We start from the raw sequence: 12,500 nt of genomic DNA, 5'->3' as shown, positions 1-12,500 counted from the left end.
ACATTTGAGGAAAATTATTTTAAAAATTTGCGACATTTGTGTAAATGGTACCGACGGAAGCCCCACGTACCCTGCCACTCGAATAAAGTTCTGCGTAGCTGGCTACGCGGTACGCATCAAGTAATAAATTCAAGTTGAAGTATGTAATTTATTCAAAACAGTATTTCTCGTTCTTAATGCGTGACTCGCTAATTAAGTAGTGATCAATTGTGAATTTTACTGTTAGATTAACTACATTTTTCACGAGATCGTGTCAAGAAAATAGCGCTCGTTGCAGTGATTAGGTCTAAGCACTCTTAAACATTTTCGCTCTCAATTTACAGTTTGGTTAACTACACTTTTCACGAGATTGTGTGAAGAAAATAGCACTCGTTTACTGATTAATCGTAAGCGTTCGTTTCAGTGATTAGGCCAAAACCCTCTTCAACATTTTAGCTTTCAATTTACGGTTTGGCTAACCACACTTTGCGCGAGATGGTGTGAAGAAAATAGCACTCGTTTACTGATTAAGCCTAAGCGCTCCTTTCAGTGATTCTGCAGTTGCTCCGACAATTAAACAATCTCGACCGTTCAAAAACAGTCGCCTCTAGCGCTTCTTTCTGTTTGGGCTTAAGTTTAAGGTTTCCTTGTCCTCTACCCAAAAGAATCTCTTCAAGAATACTCTCGAAATCCATGTTTATTCCGCAAAATCACCCAAAATCACAACAAAGAGTACGAACATGCGCAGTGATAGAAAAGCCCGTATTTCGGGCCTCGCTGGCACTGAGCATGCTCGAAATCGAACTTTACCAGATCTCCCTTCCGTATGACCGTGGGAGATCTGGGTACGAGATTAAAAAAACCCTAGGAACAAGGTTTCATGCATGATCTACTACGTCATGCCCTTTTTTTCAGATACACCACAGTGAAAGAGCAATTTAGGCTCTTTGTTGGGTATTGATAAATAATCAAATCTCACTCTAACTTCCTGTTGAGTCACCATCTTAGATTTGTGCATTAGTATATTTAATGTACTTAAGGGTACGAAAGGCGTGTAAGAAGAGCAAGTCAAATTTCTCACTTCCTTACACCTGATGGTGGGTAGCGTGATTGACAGGGTTCATTTTCACTTTCTAAAGGTCTCTGATGAGGATAACGAGGGCTTAAAGCCTATCATCGAGTTGATCTCTCGTGATGAAAACAAGGTAACTAGATGACACAATAGCAATGATTTGTTTTTCTTTTTACAACTTGTTTCAAGTTCTTTATCAAAGTTGGCTTGATTCCTCATTTTAATGATGTTAAATTTCTAGTAATGTCTGAGCTCCCTCGTCAACAATCACCCTAGAACGCACAACACCCTGAGCGTGGTCATTGTCAGTAATCGGTTTCTACCGTTGTCCGGAACTCGGACAAAGGGCCCGGATGGTAACTAATCATAGGAAATGGCATTTTGTGGACGAAAAACTCAAAGAACGATAGCTTGCCATCGACGTCTTAGATGGAAGAACCTTTTGAGCGGGGAGAGCCAACAAGTCAACCATTAGCAAAGTCAGAAATAACCAATGGCCATTACAATGGTCAAATACCGTGTGGGATGGTCCGGTCGGAGCTGGTTTATTCCTCCTTTCCATGAAGCTCACTAGTTGATGGTCAAATGTTCGCTTTCCAGATTTTGTAACTTGATTTTACGAACCAGATGTTTCAAATTATTCCTGAAAATCCTTCGTATTAGTCATATACTGATATTCATTTTAGGGTTGCTTCTCGTTAGAAGTCAAATCTACCATCAATCCAAATGAGTTCATCAGAGGTATGTTTGCCTTTCGCTCTGTCTTTTTTACTTATCATGTATTAAATGCATAGTGGAGTAACATACACCTTTTCCGTCGTTTCCAAACTTGTCGCTTCAATGATTCTAAGCTAATCTTGTATCTGGAGATGAGGAGAGAAATTCTAATCTTGAGACGAGTCACAGTCTTACTAGAAACCAGACAAGACTGGTAATTCACTTTTAAGGGTACTGTGCCTTAGAGAAGTGACATCGTTCGATTGTGTAGTCCGGCCTAGAAAAGACCGTATTTGGTTGATGAAGTTGAGACAACTTCTACGAAAGTTACCGGTATCCTTACATGTTAAAGGAAATAAAAAAAGTCATAGTAAGTGCAAAATGCAGAAAAAAAGTGGTTAACTCTCTGTGACACTGAATATTCTCACATAAGTGTATGTGCATGGCTCATCAATATTTGAGGTTGATTTTAAGAGCTGAAACATTGACAAAAATTTGAATGGAAAGTGAGCTAGAAATATTGGTGGGTGGCGAGAAAGCACATGCATTTTACATTTTATTTTTGCGATTAAAGTACGGGGCTTGAAAACTACTGATTTTACATGCTGACATCTTTAAATTAAGCGACTTTCTCAGTCTGGTGCGGCGACGGAATAATTAAAACAGTGTGGTCGATATCACTACATTAACACTCGTAAAAGGAAAAGAGACTCTATCTTCAAGATCGTATGCTATTGGAAGAAGTTCTAAGCTTTTCTAAAGCTGTCTATCTGGCCCTATTAACTCATCTTTCCAATGCTTGTTCGAAAGATCCACTTGGTGGCTCGACGCTTCACTCCCTCAACTTTGATTTTGAGTGAGTAGATATTTCTTTACGACCACATGTTCGAGTGATGTATGGTAGAGGCTATATGCCTAGACAGAAGGGCTCTTAGCGCGTGTAGCTCTTTTGAAGGAAGAGTCAGTCATGTGTTTTTTGCTTGGTTTGTTTTATCGTTTCCTGGTGTTCTCGTAATTGTTGTCATAAAAATGGGTTTTATTTGATTGTTTCTTGATTTAAACAGACATGACATCATACTGGAGCTACCAAGGATCCCTTACTACCCCTCCCTTGACGGAGAATGTAACATGGGTAATATCAGAGAGTATAATGAGCCTGTCCGCAAAACAGGTCAGTGCGTGATACAGAAGACTTCATTTTCTTTGTAATCAACTCATAATCAGTGTTGATTTATGCATGTTTGTTACTGGTTGATACCGAGCATGCAGTGATCTCATCTGATAAAAGACACCGAACAATAAAAAGTAGCTGGTGAACTAATTTAAACATAAACATCCTCAATACCATTATCATTTTTCTCCCTTTCAAAAACTCCCCATGTCATCTTCGTGATTGAATGTGGGGACTACCTCAAACGGTTTATATTTTCCTTTCTAATCTTTCTCCACTGCACTATTGCTCTGTAGAATTTGATGTCTCGTACTTATTTTTATTATAGGTTGCATTCATTTTTTAAGCCTTCTCTTACGACGTTGATTCCTTTTTCACGTTACGTGCAACTGCCCTGCAAATGGATTAAATTAAATTAATCGTCAACGTCATCTTTACCTTCATCATTATGCGCAGAGGATCACATTGGATCTTTAACTGCATTCCCTTTTTTTGACAGATAAAGGCGTTTCGCACCATAAAGAATACCAGTGGAGTATTGATGGGAGATCATTATAGGCCTCTTTGCCCACAAAACGAAAGACTGGTTCGATTGTGTACCTGCGTCGTTAAAAGCCCCAGCGCGGATAACCAAAGCAGTGCCCTTACCAACCACACCATGGATGAGGTAGTATACAGTGACAGGAATTCTGTTCACCAATACAATGGCTTTCATGACGCAACCGAGGATACCACAAACGAAGAGGGTTTCCGTTCGCATGAAGAGGATTTGGAAAACGATGAAGAAGATACTGACACAAAGGACGATGAAGAAAAATCTTTGCAAAGCCAGGATACAAATTCCGATAACAAGGAAGAAGCGTGTGGTTTTGCAAAAATGGCTTTTAACGTTCAGGATTCAGACGTGTACAATTTCAATGAGGAATGCAATGATGACAGAGAGACTTTGGATGAGCAGGTTTCAACTTTCCAAAGAAATTCTGCAATATATGTTGATGAAGGGGAGGCTTTGCACGACCAGGAAACAGCTTGCCTTCGAAACTACGAGGATTATGGAGAAACGGCTTTGAGGCAAGAGGCTACAAACTTGTATGACACTGAAAGGGAAGATTTTACTGCGAAAGTAGATGACGATAAATCTTTAAAAGAACAGGACGACAACGGGGAGGAATGCATGAATCCAGAAACCACCGACACAAAGTACTCTGAAGAAAATGAAGAATTTAACGATACAGATGCGAATTTGCTTAATGAGGAGACAGGAATCCAAAGCCGCTCTGAAGAATCCGATGATGTAGAAAAGGTTTTCCACGACCAAAATGCAGACAGGCTAGAACAAGAAGAAGAATGCGAAACCTGCGAAGATAATTTGCACTATCAGGCTGAAAATTGCCCTTCAAACGACGTGAAGTGTAATGAAGAAGGAAAAGATCTGCAAGAAGTACTGCAAGAGGACAGAAACGTCAGTGGCAACACAGAGGAATGCAGTGAGGCAGGCATCTCTTTTGGCCAAGAGACAACCTCCCATATGAAATATGAGGTATGCAGTTATGTAGAAGGCCTGGAAGGCACTAGTCACGGCAATCCTGATGGATGTGATGCCCCAGAAAAGGTCTCGCAAGACCTGGGTACCTCATCTGATGGCATTGACAAGGAATGTCATAACACAGAGAGTAACTTGCAAAATGAAGATACCAGTTGTCAAGGCAATGGTAGTGAATGTGATGATAAAGAAAACGATCCCACTGCTGAGAATACAACTGAAGAATCTATTGAGAGGGGAATGGATGTTCTCGACGAGGACATACGTTTCTACGGTGACCAGCTAAATTGCAACCACACAACGGAGGCTGTGAACGACCAGGATGAAAATTGGCAAGACGACCACGATGAAGCAGACACGATTTTGCTAAATCAAGATAAAAGCTGTGACGAATGTGATGATGCCAATAACAATAATAATAATAATTTAGAAAAGCCTGCGTGTGATGACACTTTGAATTTGGCAGGTGTCGAAATATTAATTGATAATTCAGAGACAGAGGACAATGAAACTGTTAATTAAGAAACTATTTCAGCCGAAAAACACACTAATTGCAAGGTGTACCCAGCGTAAGTAACTATTAGAAAATGCATGTTCTTTAGGTAACACCAACACGTTCTGAGCGAACGTGTAAGTTAAAATGTGCGCTGATCTTGCATGATCTGAGTTACACAGCCATTTGCGCTTCCTTTCTTCCTTATCTTTGCCAGATGTTCTAGTCAGTTAAGAACATTGGTAAGTGTAAATAAAAAGTAAAAGCAATTTCAAACCTAGCAGTATGACGAGATAATTACCCCTCTGATCTAGTTTAATGGTCTAACTCGTTTGAATTTCCTATAGTTCCGTGGTGGAGAATCCGAACTAGTAGTGATCGCAGAGTCGATGGCTCGACTCTGAGTAAGGACACTCGGTTTTTCCTAGTATCCCCGGATCACCATTGATTAATACAGCTCTTTATTCTTAGTAAAAGCAGTAATATCCTGTCGTTTAGTTTTTTAAAACAGAGTATAATTTCGAATCCGATTATTTGTTGGCATGAAAAAAGAAATCCAAAGGTACGTTCAGTCATCGCTACTGTTCAACTTAAGGAAAAGTTTTTGGGCCTGATTTCTCGAATCGAGATGTCGGTAACCTGGCTAGAATAGATTTCACGCTGCTACACGTCATCTCGGAACTTGGGCAAAATTTTTTCATCCAATTGGATGGTGCGATGCCAACAGCCAGCAGGGCTCATCATATTACACGTTGCCTCTCCTCAATGAGTAGATCGCAATAAACCAGGACTTCAACTCGGAATAATTTCGATACTTTAGTCAACTTTGTATTATAGCATGGCATGCACAGAATTGGACTATTGACTTCCAGGGTGGCACGCGTGACTGTAGAAAAAGGTTATGATTTGCAGCCGCACCTAAAACCAAATCACGGGATATTGGTATTTCGAGCATTTTTCTTGGCTTGATATCCGGTTAATAAGTTTTACTAACTACCCCCTTAATCGTTTAAAAGAAAAACAATGTTATCCGTTGATTGAACTTTTTCATCGTATTTTCTAGGTTCTAATTTCCATGTGGTTAAATGAAAGGTCGCTCACCCATTAGAAACAAAAATGTTCGATTTTGATGCAATTTTGATGGTTTTGAGGTGTGTCAAGGGAACACCTTTTAACGAACAGAAAGGGTGTTGATCTAGCTTAAGATGTGCTTTTCATTATGCTGTGTTTTTGAATATATCTGACCGCGACACAAGGCCAGCCATTGGTCTCGTGAAACAACACTGTGCGCTCAAAGATGTTTACTTCACTACACTCCTCCCTTTGGGTTATAACTGGGACAGTTGCTAGTACAAATGTTGTAATTAGCATTGCAAAAGAATATTAAGTGCTCCCCTTAAGAGATTCTGCATCTGGGTTATCTGGCATGATTGCAGTTTTCACAGTGTTTGCCATCACTATCTATAATGTTCCACAATCTCAATAACCATGCATGGGAATCACGTTTTGCTCCGAACATTCGCTGAGTATTGTGCTGACGTTTGCGCAAGACACCACCAGCTTCTCCAGAAGATCTACAGAGGCTTTTAAGGTTTCAATTACACGAGCCAATCCCTGTTTGAAACTCGCTGAGAAATTATTAAATCACAAGCCAGAAACCTGGCCAGTTCTTCATTTCACCTTGGAGTTCCACTTTCATTTCGCCGTTGATCAAGTGTGCTTCTAGTCTTGTTTCAACTCGCTCACTTTTAACAAACATTGTTCACAAACGTCAGTAAATTCTTTATTACCCAGATGGCTGCCCACAATACCATACCGTAAAACAAACATTGTATTGTTGACTTACCAAAGGAATGAGGTGTACCAAAACAGAACCTGAGACGTTTTGTTTCAAAACTGAGATAAAAATACGAGACATCGCTAGGTGACACGTGACGTTTTATCAGAAAGTCTGCCATGATCATTTGAATTTCCTTGTTAGTGACAAAACGATGCTGAAGATCGCCTGCCTTTCAAGTCTTTTGCAGAACGTGAAATTGAGAAGCTAGATTGTTTATGGTGTTCGATGGATGTACAATTATGAGCACTATCAAGAATTTGTCTCACAAAAGTCGAATTCATCGTCGTCAATGCTAGGGAATGATTTAGGCGGTGAAGTAGGAGGCAATGGCGGCGGGGAACTCTCGGAGAGGCGAGGTGAGGTTGGGGAAGCTGATTCAATTTGAGAAACATCCTCATGGTTCACAAATGCAAAATCAAAGTTCGTCCTAAAAGGCAAAGAATCAGTATGAACCCGACAATTTGAGGCTTTAGATATCTCTTGAGGGACGCGATTGGTGTCATCATTCAGTAGATTTCTACACAGGAATCCATGTAAATCCCCAGGACACGTTGAACTCTCCCTTAAGGGAGAGTTGCCTTTTGAATGTAATTTTTCATGAAAACTCTCATTGCAGCTGCTATCAACAGCAACACTTGAGGACAATCCATTCACAGGGTAGCTTGTCACGGAAGGTGACACCCAACCGACCCTTAGTGATTCCAAAGACTCGATATAACCTCTTTGGGAATAGCGGTCGGCCTTATGATCATTGCCCAGTAGGGAATGCGTTGCATCTAAACTTTGAATCGACGAGTGAGCGTCTAAATATGGCACTGGAACGTAAGGCGATCTGTGGGTAAACGATAAACTTCTTCCTAATCTTCCTATATCGTAGCGAGTCTTTGCTTGAGATTCCTCCGCTAAAGTCCATGGAGGCTGCAGCAGTTGAGATGAAGTTTGCCATTGTTCTTTGTTTTCGCGAGGCAACTCTTGGTGAAATCCTAATAAACTTATAGATGTTTTCTGCTCCCAAGTATTCTCTTTAGTAGGCTTTGGTGGTATTTTTACTAGCTGGCTGTGTAAAGACTCCGTGTCGAATACGCTATTAAAATTCACTTTAAAGCTGCTTTCTTGCTCTTTCGTTTTTAACGAAACGCTTTTAGTTTTAGAGCTACTCCTTCTCACAGGCGTGTTGGCTGTTTTAACATTGTCACTCGAAATAGAACATTCTGTCTTTGTTCTGTCTTCATTTTTTATTGTGCACATAAACCATGGCTTTGGAGGAACGGGTGGTTTCTGTTTCAAAAGGGACTGTTCTGGCAAAGCATATTTATTGCATGGAATGTTTCCAAAAGTGTGACTTGAGGTGACGTTTTCATTGTTGTTAGAGTCAAATTGGCACAAATCTGTAGAATTAAAGTCTTTACTGTGTGAACAATCATCCACGGTGGCTTCATCATGTTGGTCTGTTCTGTTGCTCGAATTCCCTGAGCTTTCAAAGGAATCGTGTATAACAACATTGGTCTCGATACCTTGTTTTAGACTAGCCTGTTCAACATTCGCTTCGTTCATATTCAAACCATCACGTCTGTGTGGGATGTGGGTCTGTTTGTTTTTTAAGGCTGTCTCTTTAGAGGGGTATGAACCATCCTTTGATATATTTTCAGCCTGAATTTTCTTTTCCACAGTAACATTTAAGTTGGAACTTTGTTTTGACATCAAGCCATCGTTATGAACGAGTATATGATCGTCAATGAAAGAAAGAAACCCTATCTCATCAAAATCGTCCAATGGGTGTTCTATTTTATTGTCGCTGAGCTTTAGAGGCGGTGGGGGAGAGACAATTTTGATCTCTGAAAAGGACCGAATGTTGTCGGCCACGGAGGGGGGAGCTGGAATGATCCAGCACTTTAACTCTTCATCAAATTCGTTCTCGATAGATGCTTGACAATTGGGAGGTGGGGAAACGATTCGAATATCATTCTCGCGTAGTTCAGGAGTTGGAGTTGGTGGTGTTGGTATGATCCAATCTGTAGGAGAGTAGCTTTTATCTAGATCCTTCCATGAAGCCTCAATTTCACAGCTGGGATCGCTCAAGGATTGAAACTGTTCCAAAATTATCCTTTCTTTTTCCAAAGAATGTTCTGTCAAAACAACAGTTAAAGGACTAGATCCACCACACATGCGATTTGATTGGGACAGCTCGCCAGGTGGCCGCTCATTTCCTTCAGTTTCTGTTATCTGTAAAGTTTCTTTATAGCTAAAGCCATTGTTAAGCGGATAAGACGCAACCGTGACAGCGTTTTCCTTTGACATTGATGTTGCTGTTTTACCCTCTTTTGATATCCTGTTCAAACTTAATCGAGTATCCAATGACAAGCCATGTAAATAGCTAGAAGAATAGAAACACTGGGGCACACCATTCTTATCATCCTTCACTTCTTCTTCTTTCCGATCATCTCCTATCATCTTCTCTCTAAGACAATGACAATCATCATCGTCACTTATCATTTCGTCTTCTTGTGTAAATTCAGCGTTTACTTCATGAGTAAATCGAAGACTTTCCGAAGAAGTCGTAGATAATTCCCCTAAGTCTTTGGCAGGGAAAACCCCATCCTGGACAAGAACAAAGTCACAAGGCTCCTCCCAGTTGACAAGATTTAGTTCATTGTTAAAGCAATTATCCTTCGCATTTAACAGTAACACCTCTTGATCAGTTTCGGACTCACCTACATCCTCAGCAAGTACGAAAACGTCTTTATCGGTATCAGAATGAGACAAGCGTCTACTTGGCTGCAAGAACTCGGGAAAGGTTGACCACAAAGGTTCGTCCTCGTCTGACACGTGTGACCCTTCATTTGTGTCGACACTGCTGTCAACAGACTCCAAAGAAAACATGTCACCGTCAACACTGTCATTTGAATTCTCAGAGTCGTCAAGTGAAGGAAGAGCATCAACCAAGCTTGAGTAACCCAGCTGAAGCTCCTCGTCGGGGGGTTTGCTTTTTGCGTGAGAATCAAGATCATCAAGGTGTCCATACAACTCTGGAGTAGATGAATCGGATGAATGTTGGTCCGGATCGTGATCCAGTTCTGAAATACTTAGCGGCCGTAACTCATCAGATTGATCACTACCTAGGGGAGAATCTCTATCAGCTAGGTCTTCACACAACTCTGGAATATATGATATGCTTTGTAGGTCGTCACAAACGTCTGAAACTGTTACAGCATCTACATTATCCGGGATTATATTCATAATGCTTTGGTTGAAGTTTTTCTTGTTAATCCTATCACTGGAGCCAAACACTGGGCTTTGCATGTCAGAACGATCTGTATCGATGGCTGGATCTTTTTCATCAAGATGAAGATCATGTCGCTCATCTGAACGTGCCTGCTTGGTATCATCACATACACTTGCATCTTCTGGAAAATCCCCTTTACTGTCAAAATATGTGGAGCTATGCCTAACATTAGAAAGCCGGGACGCATCACTGTAAACATCGTATTCAGTGATTTCATCTTCTTTGGCATGTTGTGATTGCCTGGACTCGTTGATGGATGACTTGTGATTAAGACTTTCAGGCACAAAAGCGATATCTTCTTGACCATCGACATCATCATTCTGTAGATCCTCGGGTTCTTCCGAATGCCCTGACGATTTTATATCACTATCGCTTTCATCACATAACTTTATATTGGATGTTTCCTCGTCTCTGATAGCCTCCTCGTGTACATTTTTGTTAATGACTACAACAACCATTTCTTCACATTGCCAGATCTCCTCTGAAGGCACTAGCGCTGCATACAAATCTCGTCGCTTATCAAGAACATTGTCTATTCCGATTTCGTCTTCTTGAGAGCTTTCCACTGACGCATCTCGATTCACTGGCTTTTTAACTGAAATTAAGTCATCCCTCTTGCTTAGGGTTTTCTTTCCCTTCGTATCAGCAGTTGGCATTTCACTACTAACACCGTCCCCATCGAGGTCTGTCGACGAGGCTTCTTCACTGACATCGGTATTACCTTGTGTCGTCACAAGCATTCGTGAATCGAACTGCTGCTCGCGAACTTCACGCGTTTCTCCATCAATATCGTTGTATAGCACATCTTCCGCAGTTTCTTCTTTGGATTCCTCGGAAATTACAGTTTCTTCAAATCTTGGAGGGGCCCTTGACAAATCAATAAAGACATCCTTGTGTCGATTTTTAGGATTCGGGGTTTCAAGTTGAGCTTTCTTCTTAGAGGTTGAACTTTTAAAAAGAGATGGGTATGACCAAACGTCAGGGATGACTTGATGCATAGAGTAAAAGTCTGGTGCTGTGAAAACAAAGCCAAAAAACAGTGGTGTGATTCGTTTGAAGAGGCCACAGAGTGTTGATCTATCCTATCACTTTTCAAACGGAAGCCCTCTTGTTCTTATCTTTGCGATAAAAATTGCCAATTTACGATAATGTTGACCCAATATATCAAGTAAACAGAATCTACTTTATTATTAATTGACGACAATTTTCTTAAATGAAATAAATGTATACTTGAAGTGCGGGTTATAGACGAAACGAAGAAGTGATTCTCGCATTTATTTAGACAATTTAAGCAATTTTCTCCTATAGAAACCTAATAAAATCAGGGTGGTTTCAACGGGATTTGAACCCGAACTTTCCTTCACGGGAACATATGAGCCCAACAAATTGACCTGGTCCCCACTGAGTGGCTTGGTAGAGCATTGCACCGGCAGGGCAGAGGTCTTGGCTTCGAAGCCCGTTGAAGCAACCTGAATGTTTCAGGTGTCAACGAGAGACAATTGCTTAAATTGTCCAGATGAGCGCAAGGATCGGATCAATTTTCTATTTCGTCCATAAACCGCAGTAAGCTGCACTACAAATATATCACGACAGTTATGTCATTCACATGCACCCATATTCCGTTGAAGCACCTGAATTTTTCAGGTGTTTACAAGAAACAAATTATCCAGATATATGCAAGGATCACCTCTCAAATTTTCTTAAAGGAACAGTTAACAACTTCTGACTACTATTTTATGCTGTGGAAAAAAGGATCACGTACACTCGTTCGTTTTTTTTCAAGAACGTCTACTTTGGGGCTGATGTGGAAGGTCATTTTTCTTCTTTAGGTGGAAAACGTTCTTGACATGTTCTTAAAGTTGTGTGGTATACTACGTTCGACTACAAACTGTATCATGCAATAAGAAAACCAAATTGTTAACGTTAAAAAAGGTTCCTAAGAATATGAGTTAATTGTCCTGTACGACTACATATTTTTATCTTCCTTTGCACCCCCCTGCTAGATCCGCCCCTGAGCTTGGGTATGTTCTTACTATGTTCTTGACATTTTGGTTAATCTCAGCCTGAATGTTCTTACAAAAAGGGTTCTTACTAAAAAAGAGTGTAGTTATGAGAAGAAATCTTTTTTTCACAAACCGTCGCCTTTTCGGGGATCTCGTCGGAAGGAAAAGGACCACTTCTCTTCATTTTCAACGGGCAGTGGTGATTCGCTTGTGTTGTCCACATGGGCTTTGTAATAGCCAGTGATTAGTGCGATCATATCAACACAGTCCATAAGGGTACAAATTAACTGAATGGTCTGGAAATAGAGCGACAGAATGCATCAGTGGTGATAATTCAACAGTTTAGCCGCAACCAATTAACTTTGGGCAGTTTTGAGGCAAAAACGGCAAAACGTTCCT

The 12,500-nt window shown here is 40.6% G+C and overlaps 2 protein-coding genes across 6 annotated transcripts in view; one reads left to right on the top strand and one right to left on the bottom strand.

Moving 5' to 3' along the window:
- The window catches only part of LOC138000687 (uncharacterized), a 12,866-nt gene extending 7,098 nt beyond the window's left edge, over nt 1-5,768 (top strand). For 2 of the 3 annotated variants that reach the window (XM_068847263.1, XM_068847264.1), the window contains exons 6-9: nt 1,119-1,184; nt 1,738-1,792; nt 2,833-2,939; nt 3,439-5,266. In XM_068847263.1, coding sequence (XP_068703364.1) covers nt 1,119-1,184; nt 1,738-1,792; nt 2,833-2,939; nt 3,439-5,004 — 1,794 coding nt within the window. In that variant the 3' untranslated portion in view covers nt 5,005-5,266. Of the gene's footprint in view, nt 1-1,118; nt 1,185-1,737; nt 1,793-2,832; nt 2,940-3,438 lie in introns of all 3 variants that reach the window. The other variant, XM_068847262.1, reaches the window with a different exon arrangement.
- Nucleotides 5,769-5,952: 184 nt separating this feature from the next.
- LOC138000686 (uncharacterized) overlaps nt 5,953-12,500 on the bottom strand; it is a 27,447-nt gene continuing 20,899 nt past the window's right edge. For 2 of the 3 annotated variants that reach the window (XM_068847259.1, XM_068847261.1), the window contains 2 exons: nt 12,235-12,397; nt 6,455-11,113 (listed from right to left, as the gene is read on the bottom strand). In XM_068847259.1, the coding sequence (XP_068703360.1) occupies nt 7,065-11,113; nt 12,235-12,397 (4,212 nt within the window). In that variant the 3' untranslated portion in view covers nt 6,455-7,064. Of the gene's footprint in view, nt 11,114-12,234; nt 12,398-12,500 lie in introns of all 3 variants that reach the window. The other variant, XM_068847258.1, reaches the window with a different exon arrangement.

The sequence above is a fragment of the Montipora foliosa genome, chromosome 4 (genome assembly GCF_036669935.1).
Source record: "Montipora foliosa isolate CH-2021 chromosome 4, ASM3666993v2, whole genome shotgun sequence".
NCBI lineage: Eukaryota > Metazoa > Cnidaria > Anthozoa > Scleractinia > Acroporidae > Montipora > Montipora foliosa.
The sequence above is the reverse complement of the archived record's forward strand: the minus strand, read 5'-3'. Positions and strand labels throughout refer to the sequence as shown.